Consider the following 27,254-nt stretch of genomic DNA (forward strand, 5'->3'; position numbering starts at 1 on the left):
CAATTTGTTGGACACGTACTATATACTCAGCTGTATTAAGCAGTTACTGTGTGGTTATTCAATCATGATGGCTGCCAGTTGGCAATGAGAAGCTAAGATTAGTGTCTTCCCCAAGTCACAGAGAAGGAACAAGGTAGAGCCAGAATTTGTGTTTTGTTTTGTTTTGTTTTAATTTTTTAAATGTATTTATTTGTTTATTTTCTTACATCGTGGGTCATCCTTCTATAGTTATTGTTCCCCTTACCAATGATCCACCCATGTACCGCCATCCAGCTCCCCGTGTCTCTTCCCTGCGCCGATCTCTCCCACTCCTCCCTGCTGCAAGACGTGCGATGCTGGTTGACCCACAGGCCTTATCTTTTTTCTGGAACCTTGTCCTTTTCCTGGGCGAGACCTTGCTCTCCTGGACTGCAGCAGAGCATGCTGCTCAGGTCCCCAGGAGCAACTGGGAGGCAGGTAGCAAGGCAGAGCCACTCAGGAACTTCTTGTAGGACACGTATGTGAAGTGGGTCCCTGAGCTCCTTGATTTTAGAGCTTCCTGTGGTGTAGGAGACTGTCCCGTTTTGTGCAGGCCAGTGTGGTCTCTGGGTTCCATGCCTCCTCATCCACACTGATAGTCTGGTGACTGTCATATGATGCTGCTTCTGAGTCTTAAAATCCTGGCGTTGAAAACACTACTCCCTGCCAATATGAGTGGAGAGTTCCCTGGAGGGGGACAGACTCCAAGTAGTTAGTTGGTCCAGCTCCTCTTATCTCCTTTCGTGGTTTCCAGTCCTGCCCTTAGTCCCTAGTCACATTTCTGGTAGAGCCAGAATTTGAACCCAGACCTGTTCCAGAAGCAGTGGAATTAAATTCTGTGGAGTGTTGCATATCAAGAGTGGTGATCCATAAAAACAGTTGACAAATGCTATAACTTCTGCAGTGACTGTGGTTATATATTTTTAGTCTGTCCATTTCAACAAGTATATGTTGAACACTCAGTAAATGCCAGGTACTCTGTGAGGTGCTGGGACCCTACCAGCAAGGTAGGGTATTGTCTGGGAAATTAGTAGTATGTTGAGGCCAAACCAGTTAACAGACATTGCAGTTTGGTGCAGTAATCACTGATCTGGAAGGCCTACGGCCTGGCTTAGTGCTGCAGTGGGAAGAAGAGAATGGGATTCATCAAGAATAGCTTCCTAAAGTAGAGGGTGTGGGGGGTCTTGGACGGTAACTAGTGGAGGCATTCCAGTGCAAACTTCTGTGTTCAAGGAGTCATGCCGGGACATAGAACAAGTGGGATGGGCTTGGAGAAGGATCCAGAGACCAGAGCTTGTGACTGTCTTTAGCATACAACTGTCAGTTTCTGGCAGAGAGTTTCCTGGAGGGCTTTGACTAGGTGTTCTTGACAGAAATGGTTGGCAACTGGCAGCTAGCTGGAGGACTCAGAAGTGAGGCCTCGACAGTAAGGTTATAGCAATTTCCAGACCAGCAAGGCAGGGGCATAGCAGCTTCTGGTCCAGTCTCACCAACACCATATGCAAGGCACAGTGTTACTGATTAAGACTTGAGCCACCCTACCTGGACTCAAATCCTATTCCTCCAGTTACTGTGTGACCTTGAGCCAGTTACTTTCCCTCTCTGTGCTGCAGTTTCTTTGTCAGTTAAATGGGTATAATAATAGTACCTGACTCTTAGGATTCTTGTTGAGGACAAGCCAAGAGCCTGGCACGTTCCGATGCTCTGGAACGGTGGCCCAGCTTTCACTCTGGTGCAGGGAAGAACCCATCAATCTGTGCCATGTGGTGGATGGGTTCCCTGCACACTGACTGACCCCTCAGCACACAGCCTGCCTGGTATCACCATTTCCTGAAGATGACTAGATTTGATGGGAAGGATTAGGGCCCTAGATTGCTCAGGCCTCTGGAGCTCATTTGGGTTAAGCCCAGGAAACTACCTGCCCAGTGGGAAGTGGATGAACTCGTGCTCTTCCTCCCATCCTGGCTCCTAAAAGGCCTGAGTTTCTTCTTGGGGCAGGAGAGTGGGCACTGAAATGGGAGCCCTGGGCCACACAGATGCTGCAGGCTTATATGCGCCTATCCACACACCACACACGTGTGTGTGCACACCAGAATTGGAACAGTCCAGGCGCTTGTTTTCAAAAAAACTTTACTAGAGACTTCACTTTTTGTCTCAAGGCGTAGCAGAGCAGCCCCCCTCATTATTGTCCTCTCTGAGGATAGCACCAGCCTCCACGTGGGGTAGAGCGATGACATGATTGAAGGCTCTGGCTTTGGCACAGCAAGGTATGGGAGAGGTGGGAGAGTGAAGGGGGAGACAGCAAAAGTAGGGTTTTTCTGCCATGTAAAAGTTAAACCCAGGGCTAGGGTGTGCTATTTGTAGTGTCAGAACTGAAGAAAGGAAGCGGAGGGAGTTCATTGCAGGAATTGTGATAGGTGGGGTGGTAGCTGCCTGGGAAAATACATCCTGCAGGTCTGGGCCCACTGTAGTGGGGGGATGCCTGGAGGGGCAAAGTACCACTGGACTAGGCCTTGTGAGAACAGCGGTGGGGTGGGGGCAGCCTTGGCTGCAGGGTCGATGGGCAGACCTCAGCTTGAATGGAAGTCAGGGCTACGTGAAAATGGATAGCTTCTGGCAGAATGCAGCGATGGGCCACAGCACAGAGGTCCATCTAGACAGAAGAGCCCTAGAGGTATGTGTGGGCTTTAGAGCAACCAGATTGTAGATCCGCTCCGCCCCCCACCCCTCCTTAGCTGGTGTCCTTAAGAGGTCACAACCAGAAGAGACAAGTCCAGGCTGGAGGGCGATGTCCGACTGGGATTCTGGGCCCTTATTGGATCCCAAGAGGCAACCACTTGCAGCCCCAGAAATTGAGAACAGCTACCCCGTCGTGGTAAAATAACCTTCTGTTAGCTGATATGTGGAAGTGGACCCTGAAGCTCAGGGGTGTCAGGAGTGTGGAAGGTGACCCAGAGCCCATAGATTGTTGGAAGCTGATCAGGATTGGAACCTCTTGTTTCTGGAGCCCCAGGATCTTCTGCTTCTTTCTCGGACATGTTCTCCAGGGGACACCTGTCAAGCTCCTTGGGCCTGTATTTTCTTCACTTTCTTCATCTGCCAAGGGAGCTAACAGGCTCACCTTATAGGCAAGGGTGGGCCTTGTGAGGATTGAGCAGATCACCTGAGGTGAGTGGGAGCTCAGTCAGCTCCTACCCCAATTCAGGATTCAGCCCTGACAGTGAACTCTGTCCCATCTCCCCAGGGTCACTCAGGATCAGAGGGCATGAGGGAATGTGTGAGAAAATGTTTTGTCAGTTACCAGTACATGGCAGTGTTGTAGTTTTTCCTCCCTGTTTCCACCTGCTAAGGCGGGGGTAAGGAGAGCCCAGATCCTCATGTTCTTCCTGGTTCTCATCTCCACAGTCTGGTGTGCATTTCTCTCTGTGTCCACTGACACCCAAGCTGTATGGACCCCAAAGTTTGTTCATATCAGCCTCATCCCACTTAACCTGTGGTCAGGGCTCTCAGTCGTGTCATCTGCCCCTGCTGTCATCACACTGCCCACCCTCCCAAGGCTGTGCCTCAGAAGCCTCCTGGGTCCCTCCAGCCACAGGCCTGCTTGAGGATCTCAGCTGCTCCTCCCTGCTGTGGAGCCTGAAGAGTCAGTATTCTGGTCCTTGTTATTTGAATAACTTAGTATCAATTTTTATCAATAAATTATTTAATAATAAACCAAATAAGTATTCACTCTAATATTAAATTGTTAATTTTTAATATATGCCACAACAGTCACAAAGTATCCTTCGTAGTTGTTAGCTTCCTCCCCACAAATCCCACTCTTACCTTGACTTAACTGTCCTGTTTCATTTAGGAGTGTGTTCGACTGCGTGCATGCAACTGAAATTTGACAAACAGTGCCTCCTAAAAGAGGCATTAGTTTTTTCACCTGCCAAGTAATCTTTTATACCTCTAGCCACAATATTCCTATTCTAGGCAAGAAGAAGGGAAAGGTATGAGTGGTATTTTCATAACCTGCTCCCAGTAGATTTCTTCTTACTTTTGATCAGGATTGTGTCACATGAACGCTGTAGCTGCAAAGGAGCTTGGGAAGTAGAGTGTTTAGCTAGATATATAGCTGATCCAAAGAAAAATTGGCATCAATAAGAAGAAAGGGGGACTGGAACTGGGTAGACACCTGGGAGTCGCCCCTTCCCTCCCCACCTTCCTGCTTCTCCTTGTCAGCAGAGCCACAGAGCCAGAATTTCACCTCTGAGCATTTCCCTGCTCCGGGACTGGTGATTCCCAAGTTTGCGATTGATCCTCGGAAGAACTGATATTGTTTACCACACTCAACATCCCTGCAAGAGGAGACAACTCATGCAGTGTGAGAGAGTGGAGAGGCCCAGGAGTTGACAGCAAGAAGCAGTAGAGAGTGCCAGTGGTGAATATGTGCCCTGCTAAAGGGGCAGCTTAGCTCCTGGAGTGGGTGCCAAGGGCATTCAGGTGCCCAGTGACCAAGTCTGCCTCATTTTCAAGAGAAGCCAGAAAGTCAGATTTTTTTTTTCTGGCTTTTTAAAAATCTATTTAGAAAAAAAGTCTAGAATTAAAGGAAATGTCAAGATCATACAGAATGCCCATGTACCCTTCCCCCAGCTTCCCCCAATGTTAACATCTTACATAACTCTTACTAAGAAACTAAGAACCTAAGAAACGAATGCTGGTACCATACTCTTAAAAGTGAACTAAGCAAAACTTCATTTGGAACTTACAGGTTTTCCCATTTCTGTCTTCTTTCTCTTCCAGGATCCAATCCAGCATCCTACATTGTATTTATTTAGTTGTTATGTCTCCATAGTCCCATTTTCGCAGTCAGAAAGCTGGAGTTGTACATGACCTGACCAAAGTTTTCCCATTTAACTGTAATAATTTGAAAATTATACATTTTTATGGTGTCTTAATTTTTCCATGTATATTTAACTGTAAAGTTATTAGCATCTCTAGCTGTCCCCTAAAAAATAAAAGGACTTGAGCTAAGCTCTCCTTTTTGTCTTCTACATTGTAAGTTTTCATTTTTATTTTATTCCAGTTTAACTTATTTTTAGAGGTAAGATGCTTGTAGTTTGGAGTTTAAAAGTTACAAAAGATTCTGTGAAAACTCCCATCAGTGATTCTGACAGTCATGCCCCCACCTCTAGAGGCAACAGTGTACCCAGTTTTTGTGTAGCCTTCCAGAGTTATCTTACCCATATACAAGTTCATAAATAAATGCAAACACATATGGAACTGTATTATGTTATAAAGACAGCACTTCAAAGGCAAAAGATGGATTCTATCAACTTTCAGTAAGTCTTCAGTGAGTTCTTCATTCATTCTGCACGTTGCTCTTTTTTCACTTCTTATTATTTTATTATTTCACTTATCTCAGAGATGCTTCCATATCAGTCCATAACGTCATCTTTCTTGTTTGTGGCTTTATAAATTTATAGTGTTTCTACATTGAAACAGCAAACCAGGGGGAACTGGGTTACCCAGTTGGGTCCTCACCTGTGCACTTAAGAATATAGGACATGACCCAGAAACAGACACATGGGAAGGAACAACAATAACAGGATGTTTTCACACAAGGAGTGAGAGAAGGGAGGGCTAAGAAAGAGAGAGAGCATTTACAGGCTGGCTGTGACCAGATGCTCTTTGTCCTATTCCGGGTAGCATCTTCTGAACAGAGACTAAGATCAAGGTCCAAGCTGAAGCCTTATGTGGTAATCTGGCTGCTTCTCCACAGACATGCCTCACCAGGCTTACATAGGAAGCCCCAGCTATAAAACTACCAAAAGCTCCAGCAGCTTAACTGCCAAAAAAGCCTCACTTCTGCTCCTATTTCCCGTCAGCCCCCACTCAGGGGGTGGAGTTTGAAAAGCTCTGTGGAGTTGACGTGACCACCACCCACTGGCTCAGAATTTGGTCCTTATAGTTCCTCTTACATTTACCCCACTTTCAATTTTTGTCACCATTTTTATGGTGGTGAGAATCAGATGTCTGGGGTGCGGCCTCAATGGACAATGTATCCCGCTTGCAGTATATTCAAAGGAAATAACCAGTCATGGGACAGTGCCCATGCATAGCCAGTGTGGCAGAGTCCTCCATTTCTAGAAAATAGTCTAAGCCAAAAGGAAAAAAATCTCAAACATGTCTAAGCAAGGCTACTATTAAAATAATTTTTTGGCGGAGGGAGGGCTCCCTGGTGGCTCCTCAGAGCATTCAAGCTATCCTCGATCCCACCCAGGGAGCTGACCCACATGGTGCAGCAGACCTCTCCTGTCTTGCTCACTGCTCCCCTCAGCAGTGTATTTCAGTAGATCCACCTGTTCTGCTCTCCACTCTGTCTCTGGTGAATCTTCTCACCCACCTACCCCCTCTACCTCTGGCCTACACCCCAGCTCTTGTATGAATAAAAAGATCTTTTAAAAAATTAATTTAAAAAATAATAATAAAATAAATAAAGTCATTTTTCTCTCTACCTTCATCCCAATTCTATCAAATAACACAACAAAATATATTTGTCATCAAAATCTAACTCCAGTCTCTTTGGTCTAGTTTTACATAAGCTCATAGGACAGAATAATCAAGTAGAATTTCTCATGGCTTTGTTGGAACTTTCCATAGGGGATCTTAGATTGAACTCTCAGCTCGGCCTATCCAGGCCTCAGGAGCCACACTACTGGATGGTCTCACAAGATTCTACCTGTAACGTTTGTACATTTAGGTAGATTTCCTCTTCTCCAGATTCCAAGACTTTTGTAGTCCCCAGGCCTGTCCACAGAAGTAAGCTTCCTTCCTCTCCTGGAGACCTCTGGAGCCCTACAGGCAAAGTAGCAGACTCTTTTTTTCTCTGCTCAATCTCAATTTCCAGAAGGTGTCAACTGTAACAATATCATAATTTATTTAATAAATCCTCTGTCAATGGACATTTAACTTGTTTCCCATCTCTTACTAGTTAATAAAACTGTAATGAATAACCTTGTGAAACAGGCATGGACAAGGCAGGAGGCTGGAGGGAAGGCTGGAACAGCCACCCACCTGCCCAGGCTCTGAGACCAGAGAGCCGTCATAAAGTCCCCAAAAGGCCAAAAATCAAAAGCAAGGGCTATGGCAATATGACACCCACACAACAGGGGCCTGTGCCCGATAAGAGGACAGGGCACTGTCTGTGGGTTCACCTGCACACAATTGCAAGAGACCTCAGACTCCAGGAACAACCACCATGGGGTTTATTTTATAAACCGGGGAAACAAGTGGCAGCTCTCTCACCCAGCTGGCATCAGTGGTGGTCACCACCGATCACCAGGAGTGCTGGACAGCACTGGCCAGTAGTGATGGTCACTACTGGTCCTGCAGAGGCGGTGTCAGACACCCCCAGTGTTACAGCTCTTTGTGAGTTGCTGGGTTACACCAACAACAAACAGCTCTCTGAGACACCAGGCCCAGGGCCTTGGTGCTCCTTCCAGACGATGTCAGAGACAGGACCGAGGCCCAGTCTGTGACAGAATCCTTTGGCTTCTCTTCCCTCCTCAGAGAGCAGCTGCTGGATGCTTCTTTTCCTCTTTCTTCAGGGGCCAGGAACAGAGTCTCCCCCTTCTTTCTTCCTCCTTGTGGGGCTGGAACTGTCTTCTTTTCTTCAGGGGCTGGTGTCGGCAGTGGCTCTCTCCTTAGGGGCTGGCATCCTTTTCTCTTCTGGCATAGTCTCCTCAGCTCCCTCCGACCCTGACTAATACCCGCTTTCAGGGTGCCCCACCCACAAGTCCGATTGGACCGTTTTTCAACCCTGTGGCTAATTGGACCATTTACCATTCAACCCATAGCACCTGATTGGTCCATTTCATAATTGGAAGTGTGCATTACATGAAAGGGCTCAGAGGGGTAACTGCCACAACTGACTTGTGGTGGTTATGTTATGTCATTTAACAAGTGGAGGCAGACCTGTAGGATACAACCTAGAAGTGGTATTTCCAGGTCAAAGGGAACACCCACCTGTAATTTAGATATATGTAGCCAAATTAGCCACTTTAGAGGTTGTGCCAATTTACCTTTCTACCAGGGGTGTGTGCGATGATGCTTCCCTGTGCTTAGTAACAGCATGTAGCATTAGTTTTTTGTTGGTTTGGTTTTTAAAGATTTATTTATTTATGCATACAAGAGCTGGGGCACAGGTAGGGATGCTGGGGGTGAGAGGATTCACCAGAGACAGAGTGGGGAACAGAACAGGCAGAGCGACTGAAATACACTCCTGAGGGGAGCAGTGGGTGAGTCAGGAGAGGTCTGCTGCGCCATGTGGGTAGCTCCCTGGCCAAGGATCAAAGTCGTACTGCAGAGTCTTCAGATTGCTTCATAGTGCAGTGCTTAACCCCTTGCGCCACCAGGGAGGCCCCATGTAGCATTAGTTTTAATCTGATTATAAAAATTATTCTCCAGTATTGTTTTAACTTGCATCTCTCTCTGTGATGTTGAACACCTTCTTATGTTTGAGACAAATTTTCCATATTTATATTTTCTATATATATTTTCCATACCTTGTGCTTATTTTTCTATTGGATTGCTGATCTTTTATTAATTTGTAGGAAATATTTAAGGGAAATTAATCTTTAAGTTTATTATCTTGGTATAAGGTGTAAAGTAGGGGGTCCAGCTTTTTTCCAGATGACTGCTCAGTTGTCCCATACCATTTACTGAAGAATCCATCTTTTGCCTTTGAAGTGCTGTCTTTATAACATAATACAGTTCCATATGTGTTTGCATTTATTTATGAACTCTGTGTTCCCTCTCATTGTGCCTGTGCCAGTACCACACTGCTTTAATTATTGTAACTTTGCTTTAATTCCTTTTACTCCTTTCCAGCTGATTCCCTCTCATGTTACCAAAGTGCCTCTATCCAGAGCATATGACTTTCTTCAAGGCCTATCTTTAGACCACCACCCCTCCTACTTTGTTAACTAAAGAGAGTGAAGCCATACTGTGCGAGCTTTAACTCCCCCCACCACCATACACACTGCTGCAAAACTTCTTTGTCTCTTTCTCATCCTGCGCCTTTGAACTTTTCCCCTCCCATCAGTCATCCTGTTCCAGCCTCCCCTTGAATCTTTAGACTTCTTCACAGACCTCGCCTCTACCCACAGCTCACTCAAGTTTTCTCTAGTCCAAGAAAATTCGTAATGGTGTTGCTACTTCCTCAAGCTAGCAATCTGTTATACATTTATTTCCTTCACATAATTACAGAAAAATTTAATCTCAGCTTTCTCACTACCACTTATTCTTCAGAGTCCAGGTTTTCCTCCCAACCACTTCTCCAAAACTCACATCACAGTCATTGATGACCTCACAATGATTAAATCCAGTGGCATGTATCGGTTTATTACCCTTAAACTTTGCAGCATTTGAGACAGTTCACTTCTCCTTCCAGAAACAGCCCTCCCCTTCACTCGGAGATAGCCAAATCTCCTGAGTCTCCCCTGCCTCTGGTCACCACCCTCTTGTCTGCTCTGATGCCTCTTCCTCTATCCTCCCTTAACATGTCGCTCTTACCTTTTGTGAACAGAATCCCTTCTTGTGTCATATCAACAAGGATGGTCACCAAATATGTAGTTTCTCAACTCCCAGTTCTAGGGCTAAATTTTCAAACTGCCTTTAGGAGACTGAGAGGTTACGATATGAGTCCAGACAAGGGAAAATGAAGGCCTGATGGAAAAGAATGGTTATAGGAACAGTTTACTGTCTGCTGGAAGCTTGCCGCCAAGAGTGGTTCTCAAGCTTGACTATACATTACAATCACTAGGGGAATTAAAAATAAAGCTCCCCAGGGCCTCCCCTGGTGGCGCAGCGGTTGAGCACTGGGCTACAAAGCTGCCCTCAGCCTCAATAGTGCCGGTTTGATCCCTGGCCACCGGCGAGGGTCCCACATGGCACACAGACCTCTCCTGCCGCGCCCACTGCTCCCCTCAGCAGTGTATTTTATCGGTCTGCCTGTTCTGTTCCCCACTCTGGCTCTGGTGAATTCTCTCACCCTCCCGCGCTTCTGACTGTACCCAGTGCTTGTATAAATAAATAAATAAATCTTTAAAAAATAAATAAATAAAGCTCCTATGCCAAAACTGCCCCACAGACCAATCAGATCAGAATCTCTGGGGAAGGGCCCAGACATCCACATTTTTTGAAACTCCCCAGTGATTCCACTGTACAGCCAGTGTTCTGCCTGGGGCAGAGTAAGACAAAGGAGTCTCAAAGAACTCCCACCTTCCGGCTTTGATAAAATGATAGCTGAGGAGTGAGTCACTAAAGCAGAGATTACCAGAGGAAGGGCAGGTTTGGGGGGGGGAGATGGTATGTTTGAGTAGGTTGAGTTTGCGCCACCAGAGGGCCATTCCAGAGAAGGTGTCACACAAACACTTGATTCTTCCTCAAATGGCTCTTTTCTGTTCTTAATTCTTCCAGGCCTGTGTTGCTGGGACACAGAGGCCAGTCTCACTTGCAGGGCAACTGAAGTACATTGCATACAGCCTACCTTCCCAGACATCCCTCCAATTCTCTCTTATAACACCCCACTCCCTCACCACTACTTCTCACCATTCCCCACTGTGCTGCCTCTAAGTCTTTGCTCAGGCTGTGTCCCCAAGATGAGTTCCATGCCGACTCCCCGGTCAAAATGCACCCCACTCTCAGGACATCTCCCTTCTCTTTCCTGCCAGGATGACTCTCCACAGCACTTTATGATCTTCCCACCTACCACTGTGGCGTTTGTGGGTTTGGAACTACCTCTTCCCGGGTGATGTGGACATGGAAGTCAACACCCTGTAACCTGCCCTGGAAGGACTCCAGGACAGTGCCTCTCCCTTCCCCTGATGACTCTGTCACTGAAGGTCGAATTGCAGATCTGCTGTCAACTGAGGCCCACTCCCTTCAAGAATAGTGGCTTAGTAGAACATTTATTCTTGGATCTGAGTGCTCTTGGTCAGGATGGGTGTTAGGAGGTGTGATGCATATCAGGATCTCCTGGGGGAATTTTAGAGAATTTGAAAAAGGCCCCCACATCATTCTAATGTGGCTCTTGTAGATTCAGGAGGCTGGAAGAACAGGCTGCGGCTAAAGATGCTGGCACAGTGCTGCGTTACCCTCTCCAATTAATAGAGACTGCACTCAACCCCAGAAACATGCCATAAGAACCAAGTGGTCAAAGGTCGGGAAGGGAAGTGACTTGTAGTGCAAGGAGCTGAGACCATGGTGTCACCTCAGGGTGACGATTTCCTGCTCTGAAAGTACAGGAGCAAGGGAACCTTCCCCATGCTGTCCCCACAGATGGCAGTCCGTTCCCATCACCCTCTCATTCTCTTCACTGCCACCCCCAACCTCTTTCTGTCTCCCCTTTGCCCAGGCTGACGGGAACTGCCCTGTAGAGGTCCATCTGCGTTCAGACCCAGATGATGCCAGAGCTATGACCGGGCCTGCAGGCGTGGTGCCGAGGGGAAATCAGCCATGGAGCAGCCACCGGAGGAAGCCCCTGAGGTCCGGGAAGAGGAGGAGAAAGAGGAAGTGGCAGAGGCAGAAGGAGCTCCAGAGCTCAATGGGGGACCAGAGTCCTCGCTTCCTTCCAGCAGCTATACAGGTAAGGAGGAAGCCTGGCCGGGCTGGAGAGGAACCCGGTCTTCCCAGACAGACCACGGGCCGCGGAGCCCTGAGTAGTTAAGGACTGCAGCCAGACAGCGTAGGGTCACACCCCTGCTCTGTCGCTCTTCAGCTGCACGGCCTTGGGGAAGTTGCACCACTTTTTTTCTATACAACACATAGGAGCACGTGTGGACATGAGCCTCTGTGAGAATTTAATGAGTGAGCATTTGTGTGTATCCCATCACTCCTGCCAGGACCACCACAAAGGGTCGTCAGGCAAGAGCAGCCATACCTGTGAGTGCTGTGATCATAGCTCATCGACCTGGTGCTGTTACATACATCATCATCACGTTGCGTTGTAATTAGGCATCAGTGCTAAATAATTAGTATGAATGACTATAATTAATATGACTTTTGTGCATCCAGACAGCTTTTGACTTCTCTTGTTTCACATTTTTGGTTCTCCTTTATTTGTCCACTACCAGCAGCACTAAAGACATTTTTCTCTGGTACCCTGTGCTGTTCTGTTGTCATCTCCATCATCAGCGTAGCTTTATGTGCACCTTAAAGGGTACCCAGAATCTGCTCCTCAGCCCCAGAGTTTCCCTGTGCACTGCCCTATCCCCCTACCTCTCTCCTTTCGCCCCTGAGTGCCAGCACATCCAGCTGATCCCACTCTCTTCCCTCAGAGGAAACTCATGAGAGGCTTTGCTGTTGGGAGGGGATCTTGCCGCTGGCCCCATCTGGCCATGGGTGCAGGAGCAGGCCTACCCGTGGGTTCTAGTATCGGAGTTAGGGCAGAGTGGGGGCTGTTCAGGTAAGACATACTCCTCTTGGATCTACAGCTAAGGTGGGCCTAAGCCTGTGAGCCGTGCTGCTTTGAACCTGTAAAGTGAATTCTGGAATTTTGCAGAGGTTCTTCCTCTTCAGGGCACATGAGGGGAGAGCCATCTATCTGTTCTCTGTATGCCATGCACTGCCTCCTCACCCCCAGGAAGTCAGGCAGGACCGGCCTCTCCATTAGCATTCAGCAAGGAGGCAGCTTGTCTCAGTGCTAATATCCCACTTCTGTCCTCTTCTCCTCCTGCTCCAGTGACAAACATCCCAATCAAGAGGTCCCTCCCAAGAAAGAGGTCAAGGGTCTTTATGTGGGGTTGGTGAAGATTAAGTGACCTTCCTTGCAGCCTGGGTACTTCTTACTCAGCAGGCGTATGGTGGGTATCCAGGCAGGGGACTTTCCATTCAGTAATGGACAAGGCTGAGTGCCTGCCCTAAAGAGCCCAGAGTGCAGGCAAATGGAACAACAGAAGTGAGGAGCTTCTTGCTGGGTTAGCTGCCCGACATTCCTGCAGAATTGGTCCTGACTAAAGAAGTGGTTTGCAACGTAGATAGATGGGGCTGCGCACACTCACAGGCCTGACAGCAGGTATCTCCAGTGATAGATGTGCAGGAACGTGCATGTGAACAGGGGCAGTGGTGTCTATTTGTTAACTTGTAATGAAAGGTGGTACAACTGTTAATTCACTCTATGTTTATGTTGAGTCCAGACATTCAAATAATGGCATGGTGTCACTCTCAGCAGTGATTGTCTTATTTTTCATAATATAATAATGAATCCTTGATTAGTCGTAATGAGTGTGTGTGTGTGTGTGTGTGTGTGTGTGTGTGTGTGTGTGAGAGAGAGAGAGAGAGAGAGAGAGATTGATTGAGATTGTTGGCTCACATAATTGTGAGGGCTGGAGAGTTGAAATTCTCAAGGGTGGGCCAGCAGTCCAGAGACCAGGGAAGTTAATGTTGCAGCTCGAGTCCAAAGGCAGTCTGGAGGCAGAATTTATTCTTCCTTACTGAGATTTCAGTCTCTTTATCTTAAGGCCTTTGACTGCCTTCCTCACATTATGTAGAATAATGATTTAAATGTTAGTCACCTCTAAAAAATGCCTTTACAGCAACAGCTAGGCTGCTGTTGAACTAAATACTGGATACTGTGGGTACCATGGCCTGGCCAAGTTGCCACAGGCAGTTAACCATCAGAGCTTCAATTTCCTCATTTTTAAAATGGGGGTAACACATGCAATTTGCGGCAACATGGATGGAGCTGGAAGGGATCATGCTTAGCGAAATAAGCCAGAAAGAAAAAGAAAAATACCGGATGGTCTCACTCATAGCAGGAATCTAGAAAACGTAAATAAGGGACCAGTAAAAAGAATAACTATAAGAAAGAAAAAATCAAAATCAACAAACAACTATGAACCAGAGACAAACTATGCGGGAGAGCGGGGAAAGAAGGGATTGGGGTCAAAATAAGGAGGTTGCAATTGTATGGGGAATATAAAAATAAAAAAATAAATAAAATGGGGATAAGAGGGCTACCGGAGGGGTTGCTTTGAGGTTCATGTGAGATGAATGTATACAGTAGAGAGCCTCACACACAGGCATGCACTAAAAAAGAGATATTGGTACAAACACAGGATTTGTGGGTAAGTCAAGTTATGGTCAAGGCCTAGCCCCATCATGTATTGAGGGCTGATTCCTTAACCTCTCTGAGCTGTTTCTGCATCTTTAGTGGCCATTATTCTCTTCCAGAGTGATAGGAAATGATATTAACAAGCGTAAAGACACTAACTTTCTGGGCACTTGGGGACCTGGTAAATGCTGGATCTTTCTCCACTGGTGGGCAAAGGCAGACCCTCAGGAGATGTTTGGGAGGTCAGGCAGGATATGACTGCGGTGAAATTCAGAGGCAGGGCTCGGCCTGGTTGATGGCCCACAGGAGAGCAAGTGCACTTCCTGAGAGCCGGGAGGAGCTGCTTGAGAGGACTGGACTGGGCTGGCTGGGGAGAGCAACTGTGCAGATCTCCAACCGGAAGCCCTGTGTCTCTTCCACCCACCATGGGTGGGGAGTACCAAGGCAGGCACTCCTGGTGTGGGGTGGGACCTCTTGGAACCTCAGTCTCTCCCAGGGAGATCATGTGGGAGGTGGTGGGTCCTTTAGAACCTATTTCCTAGAATGGGGAGCATTTTGTTGCCTTACGTTGGGGTAGGATGTGATGATTTCAGATAAACCCTTAAGCCAGGTGTTCTACCAGAGAGAAACCGAAACTATCTTTGAAAAATGTGCTCCCCAAACTACCACCATTCATCTCCCAGGACCCCCACACTGCCCTGGGCTTTTCCTCCAGTCTAGGGTACAGCTCTTCCTGACTGAAGCCCTTCTGAGACACTCACCCTGAGTCTCCTTACAATACAGAGCTCTGACCCCTCAATGACCAGTGAGGCTTGGATATCATGGTTTCTTTCAGGGTTCCCAGAGTCCAAGTACCAACAGCAGGTCAGGAGAAGCATGAGGAAACTAGTTCTTGTTCTGAGGTCTGTGGGCCTCATGTGTAGACACGCCCCCTCCTCTTCTGAGGGTTGGGGAAGAGAGACAAACAATCAAAGAAGGCAGAAATGGCCCCAGCCTGTGTGGGGCATGCAGCTCAGAAACTGCGAGATTGCATTCTAATAAGCATCATGCTAACAGCTGATACTCGCACAGCACATCCATGTTCTGAGAACTTTATATTAACTCCTTTACTCCTCACCATGACTCTCCTGAGATAGATACTGGTGTCATCTCTATTCTACAGGGGGCAGGCTGGTTTTGAGCCCAGGACACCAGTTTTGACTCAGGCTGCATCACTCCTGAGTTGAGTTCTTACCCCATGTCTGCTGTTCTGAACACCTGGAACCTGCTTAGAGGTGGTGCAGAGCCCTCTCCTGGGAGCCAGAAGGGAATGATGACCTTCCCAGACAACACCTTTCCTGGGTGATGGCTCCTTCACAATCTTCCACCCCAGCCAGCATCGCCACTCTCTGCCTTGTGTCCTGCTTCTCATACTTTAGTTAATTGACAGCAGAGTCTGGGTCCTGCCCTGCAACACACAGAGCTCCTCAGATGTCTGTTGCATGAAAAAAGAGAGTTGCCTACAGGAACCTAATGACCAGAATGAGGAAGGCCCACTAAAAGAGAACAGTCGGAGGTGATTGGCCATGTGGACTAGGTGGAGGAGGTAGGCTGCGGGATCCAAAGGAACATGGCTGGGGATGTTCTGAACCTTGCAGAGGAGACAGGCATGCAAGCCACAAAAACACCACCGCTTATAAGAAGTGCCACAAGACAAACATGCACACAGACCACACAGAGAGAGGAGGAAGTGCCGGAGGCCCTCCCTTCCCAGCTGTACTGCAGGTCTCAAAGGGTTTTTACAAGTATCTCATTATCTCCCAAACCAGTAAGGTGAGTTCAGTTACCCCTGTTATAGTACCTCCAGCCAGTGGGTACAGAGGCCAGGACCCCCTGGCAGCTTGAGAACAGGGTAATCCAGAGTCACTGAGAGCCTGTCTCATGTCCAGCAGCAGCGCCCTAGTGGCCAGAGGTCCTGCCCTGCGGCACTCCTACTCAGTGGCGCTGACAAGCACACAGTAGACTGTGTTGGGTGGCAGCAAAGGCTGCTGAGAAGAACAATCAGTTTCACTCTCCCAGCCTGCAGGCTCCCCCAACAGCACTGTGCCCTGGAAGTGGAGGGACTCAGTGTGGGTCCCCCCTTTCCAGAGGAGGGAGCTTATATCTAAGTTTCCAAAGGAAAGATTCAGAAGACACTCCCAGCAGTTCTTACTGCGTTCGGATAGCACGTATACTTGGACAGCATGTATACCTATAGCCAGCTGCTTTCCTATCTGACACAACACCTGGCTCAAATGTCTATACATTTAATGGAAAAAAACTTGGAGAAATTCAGTATGCTGATTGAAATCATGACTGATGTTCATGCTCTGTCTACACAAGAAGTTTTCCAGGGGGTGGGGGAGGGGTGGTGACTGCTGAGATCTGCACATCTGCAGTCACCACAAAGCACATCTCACACAGCCCCACGTGGGCCTCTTAGTCAGGAGAGCTACCTCTGAAGGACAGTCTAAAGAGACGCTGGTGCTGCTTTCCTCTTGCTCTCGTCCTCCCAAAATACAGTATCCCCCACCTACCACCACATACCCTGTCCTCCCAGTTGGTGAGGTTCAGCCTAGGAAGGCTCTTGACTTTCCCCACATCGTAATAGTTGCTATTTCTGGAACACCTGCCTTCTGATAAGTCCCTGGAGAATGCTCTGGAAGCTTTTTCCCATCCTCCCAGAAAACTGTCATTGACCCTGGGTTCTAGGTGAAGAGACTGACGCTGAGGCCGCCTAGCTCTGAAGTGACTGAGCTCAGAGCTCTGTAATTCAGAATCATGGACTCTGGTCACCTCCCCTGACCCCCAGGCCTTGCAGAATGTGAAGCCACTCCCATGTTGTGTGTCCACAGACCTCTCCCAGAGCTCCTCGCCACCCTCACTGCTGGACCAGCTGCAGATGGGCTGCGATGGGGCCACAAGTGGCAGCCTCAACATGGAGTGCCGCGTGTGCGGGGACAGGGCCTCAGGCTTCCACTATGGTGTTCATGCCTGTGAGGGGTGCAAGGTATGTGCGGTAGGAGACAGTGCCTGGCTGTAGGGACTGTGGTCACATGGTAAGGTGACCTACCAGAGCGATCCCCCTGCTACTGGACAGGGCCCTGACAGTACCCATCACAGAATACCTTCTGATAGGCAGCCAGGCCCTTCTGCCCATCCCAGACCTCAGGGCTGGTCCCTGCTGGCTAGGAGGGGTTCTCTTTTCAGGCCTGTCCTGCAGACCACCTGTAGTGACCCAGTCACTCATCTGGGCTGCTGGCGCCCCCTGTGGACCTGGCTCAAGAACACAGGGAAGGACCTCCCTGGTGGCACAAGGGGTTAAGTTTCAGCACTGTGACGCTATCTGTAGCCCCATGCAGCAAGTTCAATCCTTGGCCAGAGAGCTGACCCACATGGCACAGCAGACCTCTCCCAGCTCGCCCACTGCTCCCCTCAGCAGTGTATTTCAGTCGATTTGCCTGTTCTGCTCCCCACTCTGTCTCTGGTGAATCTTCTTACCCCCCACACCTCTGGCCTACAGCCCAGTTCTTGTATCCATAAATAAATAAATCTTCTTTTTTTTAAAAAAAAAAGAAGGCAGGGAAGACATAACTGGTCTTGAACTGAGCCATCCCCCTGCAATCAGGGCTTCCTGTGACACAAGGTCTAAAATGGGCTCTTTGAAGAAACAGTACATTTCTTTTGCCAGTGATGCTTTTGGGTCCTTCCTAGCTGCATACCCAACATTGCACATCTTATTTTATTAAAGCACTACCTAGAAAATATACAAAACCAGATATGTTTATGATTAAATCAAGTTAACCACAATACAATTTGATGTTATCAAAGAGGCTTTACGACTTCTTTGAGTATTTAAAGTAAATATGGCATCTTACATTAATTATTTCATCTTAATTATTTGCTTTCTCCTACCCCCCCAAATTACCTATTACTTCTAAATTTCAGGAGTTTTTTCATCTTCATGCACAGTTGGACCCCTGGCACAACCCACTGGGCAGCGCCAGCTTCTCAACCACTCCCCCTCTGTTGTGGCCTCACCTCCCCTCTTCACTGTCCCTCAGGGCTTCTTCCGTCGCACAATTCGCATGAAGCTTGAGTATGAGAAGTGTGAGCGGAACTGCAAGATCCAGAAGAAGAACCGAAACAAGTGCCAATACTGCCGCTTCCAGAAATGCTTGGCACTGGGCATGTCACATAATGGTGAGAGCCAACCCTGGCGAGGTACAGGGGCTGCCAGCTCCATACAGCCTGAAACCAGGTTTCATGGAGCCCAGAAAGAGGTGCCCTCAGAGCAGTGCCTACCACACTGCAAGCCCTGCCAAGGTATCAGCTGTTAACTTTGCTGACACAGACCCTGAGTCTTGGGGCCAGCACAAGCTGTCCTAAATCTCTCTGCCCCAGACTGCCCAGCATCCATCGTGGGTCCTAAGCCCAGAGCACTCACTAGCTCTTTGTACCCGAGGTTGGCTCACTCTGGCTGAGAGGGAACTGCTGGGCATTGATACCAACTCCGATGGCAACACCACTCCCAGAACCTCAGGCCCAGCTCAGATGACCTGACACAACATGAAAAGCTACTCCCAAGGCCTAGAATCCCTTCAGCCTCTCTTGGTTACTCAGGTCAGGCAGGAGCCAGTAGATGACCATGTGTGTTAGCTGCCAGGAACCAGGCAGGAGTTTCCTGGAGGCCAGCCACTCTAGAGTCAGTGCCCTCCCCTAACCTCTGCTCCAGGCCTCCTGCAGTCTTATCTTTGGATCCCTAGAGTAAGATTTTGCAAAGTTCACCTTCCTTCCCTCTACCCTTGGGGTCAGACCCCAGAGTATAGTGGCGAACCTGTTGTTTAAACATCTCTATCCACAGTTGCCCTGTCTGTCCTGCATCTTGGAGGGTGGCAGAACCTGAGCCCTCTGCAGCTTTGCCTTGGTTTTAGGGTCTAACAGATCTGGGTTTGAGCAATCCCCTCGGTCTCTCTCTGCCAGGCCCCATTTCTTAGGCAGGGAGATTTCCTAGGACATCTCAGGGCTGACTGAATTCTTCTCACGTCTTCTTTGAGAGGAGCCATAACTAATGACTACAATTTTTAGCACTTACTTTATGAATGCATTTATTTAATTGTTCTGACACCCTAGTGAGCTTTAAATATTAGCCCCATTTTTCTAATGAATAAAGAAGTGAAATAGCCTGCCCAAGGCCATATGACTAGGAATCTGCAAACTGGAACTCAAGTGCAGCCTTTGACACCAAAGACTGTCTTCCTCCAAGCTGTGCTGCATCTCCAGAGGGACTCAGTCACGCTATGATTCAGAGCCCTTGTGTGTTGGGGCACTGAATAAATAAGAATCCCTGACCCCTGGAGCTTACATTCTGGAAAGGTTCTCCAACAATCCAACATGCTTGTTCTGGAGCTTCTGAGGGCCCTGGGCTCAGAAACAGTGTCTTCATGTTTGGCCTGTGTACCTGTAGAGGGACGAGGCAGTTAGGGTGCTGGCCCATGCCTGGGCTTCTCAGTGGCTGTCCCCCGCTCCCCATGCAGCCATCCGCTTTGGCAGAATGCCGGAGGCCGAGAAGAGAAAGCTGGTGGCAGGGCTGACAGCAAGTGAAGGGAGTCAGCACAACCCACAGGTGGCTGACCTGAAGGCCTTCTCCAAGCACATCTATAATGCCTACCTGAAAAACTTCAACATGACCAAAAAGAAGGCCCGTGGCATCCTCACCGGCAAGGCCAGCCACACGGCGGTGAGTGTCACTGCTTGGCCTGGAGGCATCCTGGGCTGGGGTCCCGCTGCCACCTGCCTGACTCCTGTGAGAACCGGGCCTCCTCCCTCCCCTAACATCGTGGCACAGGAAGGGGGGATGGGGAGCACATGGGCGGGGGTCCCCTGAGGCCTAGCCTCTAATGGGGCCTGGTTTTCAGCCCTTTGTGATCCACGACATCGAGACATTGTGGCAGGCAGAGAAGGGCCTGGTATGGAAGCAGTTGGTGAACGGCCTGCCGCCCTACAAGGAAATCAGCGTGCATGTCTTCTACCGCTGCCAGTGTACCACAGTAGAGACCGTGCGTGAGCTCACCGAGTTTGCCAAGAGCATCCCCAGCTTCAGCAACCTCTTCCTCAACGACCAGGTGACCCTTCTCAAGTATGGCGTGCATGAGGCCATCTTCGCCATGCTAGCCTCCATTGTCAACAAAGACGGGCTACTGGTAGCCAATGGCACTGGTTTTGTCACCCGTGAGTTCCTACGCAGCCTCCGCAAGCCCTTCAGTGATATCATCGAGCCCAAGTTCGAATTTGCTGTCAAGTTCAATGCCCTGGAACTTGACGATAGTGACCTGGCTCTCTTCATCGCGGCCATCATTCTCTGTGGAGGTGAGTGAGGGTGGAGCAGGTGGGCTGGACCATGCAGCCAGCCCACCTGTGGATGGGGATGGCTGTGACAAGGCTGAGCGCCAGCGTGTGAGGAGTATCCCTGTGGCAACGGCAGTGGCACACGTGCCAGGCACTAACTGCACACATAGGACCAGCTTCGTCTTAGACGAGATGAGATCAGAAGGAAATATACCAACATGGTAATGGGGGCTCTTCTGGCGGTGGAAACATTTTCCGTTTTTCATCTCCATTTTTCAAATTATAACACAATTAATACATTTATAACCACGCTAATAATGACATCGAGTTTATCTCATAGCAGTTGCTGTTCTAGTTCCTTTGTCTAGTTTATAACTCATTTGCTCCTCACAACATCCCTGAGTAGGAGGTACTTCTGATATCCCCATTTTACAAATGAGGAAACTGAGCCCAGAGTGGCCTTGTGACCTGCCTGTAACCTCATCACTGCTCTATAGTAGAGACAGGAATTGGATCCAGGCAGTGAGCCTCTCACCAGGGTACTGTACTGCCTAGCCAGGAAAAACCCAACAAAGGAGGTGGGCCAGGACCAGGGCCGGGCACTAGAATGCAAGGTAGTTATTGACAGGACGGAGCTTGGGTCTGTCACAGCCAGGTCTGCTGTGCCCTGGACTAAGTCACCCACACATGGTGGGAGAGGGGAGCTCCTCTGCCCACTCCCTCCCACACCTCCGCCCTGTGTTCCCACAGACCGACCAGGCCTCATGAACGTGCCACAGGTGGAGGCCATCCAGGACACCATCCTGCGTGCCCTTGAATTCCACCTGCAGGCTAACCACCCGGACGCCCAGTACCTCTTCCCCAAGCTGCTGCAAAAGATGGCTGACCTGCGGCAGCTGGTCACTGAGCATGCCCAGATGATGCAGCGGATCAAGAAGACTGAGACTGAGACCTCGCTGCACCCCCTGCTCCAAGAGATCTACAAGGACATGTACTGAGGGGTGTACCTCCCAGCAGGTCTTTAGGGGTGTCAAGAACCAGGGCCAGGTGGAAAGCACTGGGCCAGGTGGCGCCTGCCCTTTCCTGCTGACCAGCCCCCAAGCAGTGGGAGTGGCACAGGAGCCGTGAGATCACACACTTGTGTGTGTAGAAACACAGCTCTGCCTCCAGCATTGCCTTCCTCACCCTGTCATCTCCCTCTTTCTCAGCTCCTCGCTTCCTCTTCTCTAATTTGTTTTTTTCCCTTCCTCTTTGTAGGTTTCCGTCTTCCTCTGTCCCTCAGCCTGCCTTTCCCACCATCCCCGTGTTTGTCCCTGTTTCTTTCTGTGAGACGGTTTTGTATTATTTCACCAGCAGCATAGAACAGAAACTGTGCTTCTGCCCCCACTGTCCCTGGAGCAGGAGGAAGTGGGCCTCACTCTGCTCCTGTCTTCACAGCAAAGGACATGAGCCATCCAAAGAAACACTAAGCGCTCTGGACTCCGCTTTCTGGTAGGCCGGGCTTGGCCTCGGCTGACTGTAGCAGCGGCCTCTAGTCGTGGGCCCTGGCTCAAGGGCCGGGATGCCTGCCCTGGACGGTTGCTGCCCTCCCGAGGCTGAGGCAGGCATCCCTGACCCAGCCCACCCTGCTCAGCGGCACACCCCAGTCCACTGACACCGACATGCTTCCGTTCTTCTCACCTGTCTTCCAGGCCAGTGTCGCTGACAGCCCCCTGCGCTGGCCGCTGGAGGGGCGCCACCCCTAGCCTGACAAGAAGTGGGGTTCCTCCAGGTGGGGGCCCCGATGCTCCCATTGAAAAGGAGTGAGCCTCAGGAAGGTGGAAGTTGGTGGGGAAAGCAGCGAGCAGTGCACTTGACTCTGACTCCAGGCCATAGGGTCAGCCCCCCAGTAGCACCCATCCCATCCCTCCACCCTGAAGCAGCCACCGAGCCCTGCCTGTCTTTTGCAGCACCACAGCTCCCCTCTCTGAGTGCCAGGGCCTGGCCTCAAGTGCAGCGTTCCTCTCTCCAGCCTGGAGACGCTGGCTCTGGCTCCAGCTCAGCTGCCGTTCACCCCTCACACACTCCCCGGAGCAGCCACTCCAGCACACACCGCGAGCACTGAGATCACTTTACCTGCAGGTTCATCCCCCCTCCCCCGCCCCCCAGGCAGGTGGGCCCCCAGCGGGGCCTGCACATGGATGGGCCCAGCTGTGCTCCCACTCCCAGGGCTGGACCAGAGCCCTTGGGGGACAGGGGTATCCTGCAGAGTCAGCCCAGCACCTGCTCACGAGAGATGCCGGGTAAACTGATGCTGTCACTGTCCCAGCAGCTCTGCTGCCCGCTCCTCAGCTGTATTCGGCCCAGCTGGTCACCTGGAACTCTGCACAGCTTCTGTGACCGTGACCTTGCCAGGCCCATCCCCACTCCTCTGGCTCCTGCCCCGACCTCTCCCTGCTCCCAGGCAAAGTACACGCTCCCCAGAGGAGGAGCTAAAGTGTAGTTTGGGGTGCTACGTCTAAGCAGAAGATTGGGGAGCCCATTTAAGCTGCTTTTCCAGTGAGGAAACTGGCTGGGGGGCGGGGGAGGGCTAAGGAACATGCTGGGATCTCAGAGAAAGGTGGTGGAACACCTGGACTAGAGCCCGAGCTCCTAGGGCCTGTCTGCCGCTCCTTCCCAGGCTGACTGCAGCTTGGGGAGGAAATACCCCAGGAGAGCCAACCAGCCTGGCCTCTGCCCTGCCAGCGCTGAGGCTGGCTGTGCCCCGAGAACACACTACTGGCAAGATTCCTCCCTCTCCCCTCCTACCACGGGCTGACCAGGGATTTGCTTTAGGGGTGCTTTCTTTGGGCCAGTGCTGTGAAGGGCAAGACTGCCTGACCTCCCTCCTTCCCACCACCCCTCCTTACCCCCCACCCGGGTCTGGTGCTGAGGATACAGCTCTTCTCAGTGTCTGAACAATCTCCAAAATTGAAATGTATATTTTTGCTAGGAGCCCCAGCTTCCTGTGTTTTTAATATAAATAGTGTACACAGACTGACGGAACTTTAAATAAATGAGAATTAAATATTTAAGAGTTGATTTAGGCTCCTTTCTCGGTTCTTTGTGTTTCTCCCGTGAGCTGATGGGACTCTTCGCCTTCTCTGTAACCAGTGCAGAGAGAGAAAGCTGGTTGGCCCAGTGAGGCTTGGGGTGCTGGCCATGAAGTTTGATTCTGGCTTCTGGAAGCTGCCCATTTTTTCCCTTCCCCTCCTGCTCCACTCACCAGAAGATGCCATTCTTGTCCTGCAAGGAGAGTTTGTGGGGAGAGAAAGATGGAGTACAAAATATTCAAAAGGGTGTGCAGTGACCGCACAAGCCAGGTTGGCCGTGAGGTTCTAGGAGGCAACGCTTCCCGAGCCTTGGCTGGTGTGTGGGATTTGCAGAACCGCAGCCAGTCATTCACTCAGTTTTTTACCACCCCCTCAAGGGTTTTTTACCACCCCCTCAAGGGTTTTCTTCTCCTCAGCCAACACCCCAGTTTTTCTCTTATTTCCAGTGGTGCTTCTTCGCAGAGGCTTCAGCTCATCAACCAGCGGGTGTGGCTGCAGCATGACGCAAGTCCCGTGTTTGTCTAGCCAGGAAAACCACCACCGCTATTTCAAAATGCGGGGTTTACCATGGGGAATTATTAACAAAAGCACTGAAAGACCAAAAGGTGGGAAAATTGAGATCATCCCAAGTGGGAAGCCACTCACCCCAGTGCTGGGAAGGAAACGGTATCATCTAGAAGCTCCTGGCACTACATGTAGGGTAAGGTAAAAGTATCAGGCTTTTCTGCCCTCCCGTATCAGGATAGACGACGGAACCCTGTGGTCCCGAATGTATGCTTGATGGCGGGCACCTGGAGTAGGGTGTGGGCAGAGGTAGATGGGATTCACCTGGGCTAAGACTGGGCTTTTAAGGGTGACGTCATGGGGACGCCAGCAGAAGCAGAACGAGAAGCAGAAGCGAAGCAGAAGCAGAAGCGCCAGAGAACCCAGACAGAGTGAAGACTTGCTGGGGGCTGGGAGACCTGCCAGCCACACGGCCCCTAATACCCCTGCCTGCTGTGTACCTGGTAAATCCCAATAAAAGCCTGCAAAGCCACCGAGGGCTCCAGGACTCCTCCTTTACCTGTTCTGCTGCATCAGAAAACCTGCACTGTGGCCATTCCTGCCCCTGCACTACAGTACCCACGGATAACTGTGGAAACCCAGGAGCCCAAAGCCTCATGCCGATAACTGTCAAACCAGTCTGCACACACAACCTGTCATTCAGGGTCTGCCAGGGCGCTCTCGCCACGGCTGCTGCTGCTACCTCTGGGCCTCACCACCTGAGCAAGAAGCCTGGAGCTGACTTAGCTGCTCCTGCCAAAAGTGGCATCAGAGCTCCAGGGGGAGGGCACTTGCTCCCTTCTCTGTCTGCCAGTCTGTTGCCTGTACCTCCCATTGGGAAAACAACTGTAAGAGGGTCTAGGAAAGATAGTTTGTGGACTTCCAGGCCCTGGAGTATAGGGGCTGGGGTAGTACGTGCAAGCTGAGAATTGAAGCTTGAGAACCAGCCAATAACTAGCACAAAGCACAAACACCAGTCCACAGTGAGGAATCGCAGAAAGACCTGCAGCTTAAGGCAATGGGCCAATCCGACACTTGCCTGCCTGTTTGCTCTTGATTGGTCAGCTGCGCAGAGCAACCTGAACTCTGTCCAGTGACATGTGGTTCATCTCAGCCCGGACACTGACCATCCCAGGAGAACAAGAAAGAGGTGGAATGCTTGGAACAGGGGCGTCTCTGAAATTGATAGTCCTGCGATGGACTCCTCTGGTTTGCTTAGTCTCTTTCTCGCCTTCTTATCCTTTCCCACATCCTCATTAGGAGGTGGGGGTGGGAGTTAGGGGATAATTGAAGATTGTCTCTCAGTTGTTTAAGGCCAGTCTTCTTCCCAATGCCAAAGACGTAGAAATACATGATACCAAATAACTAGATATAACTCAGTTCTGGGGCCAAGCTAAGGCTCAGTACCAGTTTTCTTTCTTTTTTTTTTGGTGAGACCCTCGCCGGTGGTCGGGGATCGAACCGGCGCTGCAGAGGCTCTGGGCAGCTTCGCAGCCCAGCACTCAACCGCTGCGCCACCAGGGGAGGCCCTAGTACCAGTTTTCTATTGTTACCTGGCTGCTGGTGCTGTGGAGAACATGGCATCACCCTGGCACCTGACATTGCTAGCAAGTAATAATCATTTATTAAGCACCTGTTTTGTCCCAGGCACACGTACATCACCTCTAACCCTCATCACAACCTGTAAGGTAATATCACCTGTTATTTCACAGGTAAGGAAGCACAATAAGAGAGATTAGGGGTTACTCAGCCAGGAAGAAGCACAGCCAGGGTTCATCCAGGGCTTTCGAATCTGCTTTTTTTTAAAAAAAAAAAAAATACACTGCTGAGGGGAGCAGCGGGCACGGCGGGAGAGGTCTGCACACCATGTGGGACCCTCGCAGGCAGCCAGGGATCGAACCGGTGCTGCAGAGACCACGGGCAGCCTCGCAGGCCAGCTCTCAACCGCTGCGCCACCAGGGGAGGCCCTTTGAATCTGCTTTTTACCCATGAGCAAAACCCTGGGGACAATAGTTGGTCACCTGGTTTCTTTTTAATGATGCTCAAGATAAATATTTAGACGAAAAAGAAGAAAGCGATCTTAAGAGAATTCGAAGATAAAATATTTGCAGTGACTTGAACTTCTGAAATAAAAAGTTTATTTAAAAAAAAAAAAAAAGGAAGAAAATGAGATCCTGGGCTGATAATATCCCTGGAGAGCCTGGAAGAAGCAAATGCAAAATCTGGAGGATGGATGCAAAAATTTTTACAAAATTGCAAACATGAAGAAACAAACCTGCATGAAATAGACTTAACTAGTGAGTCAGGCCCCTCGCAGCTTTGAAAAATATATTGATTATAAATAGCAGGTGAATATGTTTTATATTGTTAAATATAGAAAGATGTTTTATGTTGAAAAACTATGAATGTATGTTACTACAGTATGAATGTTTTATGTTGTTCAAAATTTAAAGAAGTTGGGCCTCCCCTCGTGGCACTGCAGTTGAGCGCTGGGCTACGAAGCTGCCCACAGCCTCTGCAGCCCCAGTTTTATCCCCGGCCGCCGGCAAGGGACCCACATGGCATGCACACCTCTCCTGCTGCCCGCTGCTCCCCTCAGCAGTGTATTTCGTCAGTCAGTCTGTCTGTCTGTCTGTTCTGCTCCCCGCTCTGGCTCTGGTGAATCCTCTCACCCTCCCGTGCTTCTGACTGTACCCAGTGCTTGTATAAATAAATAAATAAATCTTAAAAAAATATATAAAGAAGTAGATAAACAATTTGCTTTAAGAAGAAAAGACAAATATTTAAGAAATTCCTGGAACTTCCACAGGAAAAAAAGTTTAATGAATAAAAAACAGAGCCAAAGGGATCATATCTGCACCTCAAGAAAGAGCTGTAAAAATTATGCAGGAAATAGCACAGCAAAATCAAGTAGAAAGGAAAAATAGCAGTAAGAATTCTCAGCACTGCAGAAGGGAGTAGAAGTTGGTACAATCAATTTGAAAAACAACTTGGCATAATCTGGTAAAATTAAATGTACTTGAGGCTCCCGGGGGCATCCTCCTGGTCCCTCCTAGGAGCCAGGCACTAATTTCCCCGCTGTGAGGAAAATTGGCTGCTGAGTTCACAGCAGAGTTCTTAGGCAATTGCCCTTTTGCAGAGAGCTGTCTTGCTCAGAA

General features: G+C 49.5%; 1 protein-coding gene across 9 annotated transcripts in view; it reads left to right on the plus strand.

Moving 5' to 3' along the window:
• Window positions 1–23,545, plus strand: part of PPARD (peroxisome proliferator activated receptor delta) — an 86,008-nt gene extending 62,463 nt beyond the window's left edge. For 7 of the 9 annotated variants that reach the window (XM_037519573.2, XM_054698739.1, XM_054698741.1 and 4 more), the window contains 6 exons: window positions 11,420–11,650; window positions 16,990–17,144; window positions 18,199–18,337; window positions 19,672–19,874; window positions 20,053–20,503; window positions 21,233–23,545. In XM_037519573.2, the coding sequence (XP_037375470.1) occupies window positions 11,521–11,650; window positions 16,990–17,144; window positions 18,199–18,337; window positions 19,672–19,874; window positions 20,053–20,503; window positions 21,233–21,480 (1,326 nt within the window). In that variant the 5' untranslated portion in view covers window positions 11,420–11,520 and the 3' untranslated portion in view covers window positions 21,481–23,545. Of the gene's footprint in view, window positions 1–7,769; window positions 8,011–11,419; window positions 11,651–16,989; window positions 17,145–18,198; window positions 18,338–19,671; window positions 19,875–20,052; window positions 20,504–21,232 lie in introns of those variants that run through there. The other 2 variants (XM_037519575.2, XM_037519574.2) reach the window with 2 other exon arrangements.
• The last annotated feature ends 3,709 nt before the right edge of the window (window positions 23,546–27,254 follow it).

This window comes from Talpa occidentalis, unplaced genomic scaffold, assembly GCF_014898055.3.
Source record: "Talpa occidentalis isolate TD23 unplaced genomic scaffold, MPIMG_talOcc4v2.1 talOcc4.2, whole genome shotgun sequence".
Classification (NCBI taxonomy): Eukaryota; Metazoa; Chordata; class Mammalia; order Eulipotyphla; family Talpidae; genus Talpa; species Talpa occidentalis.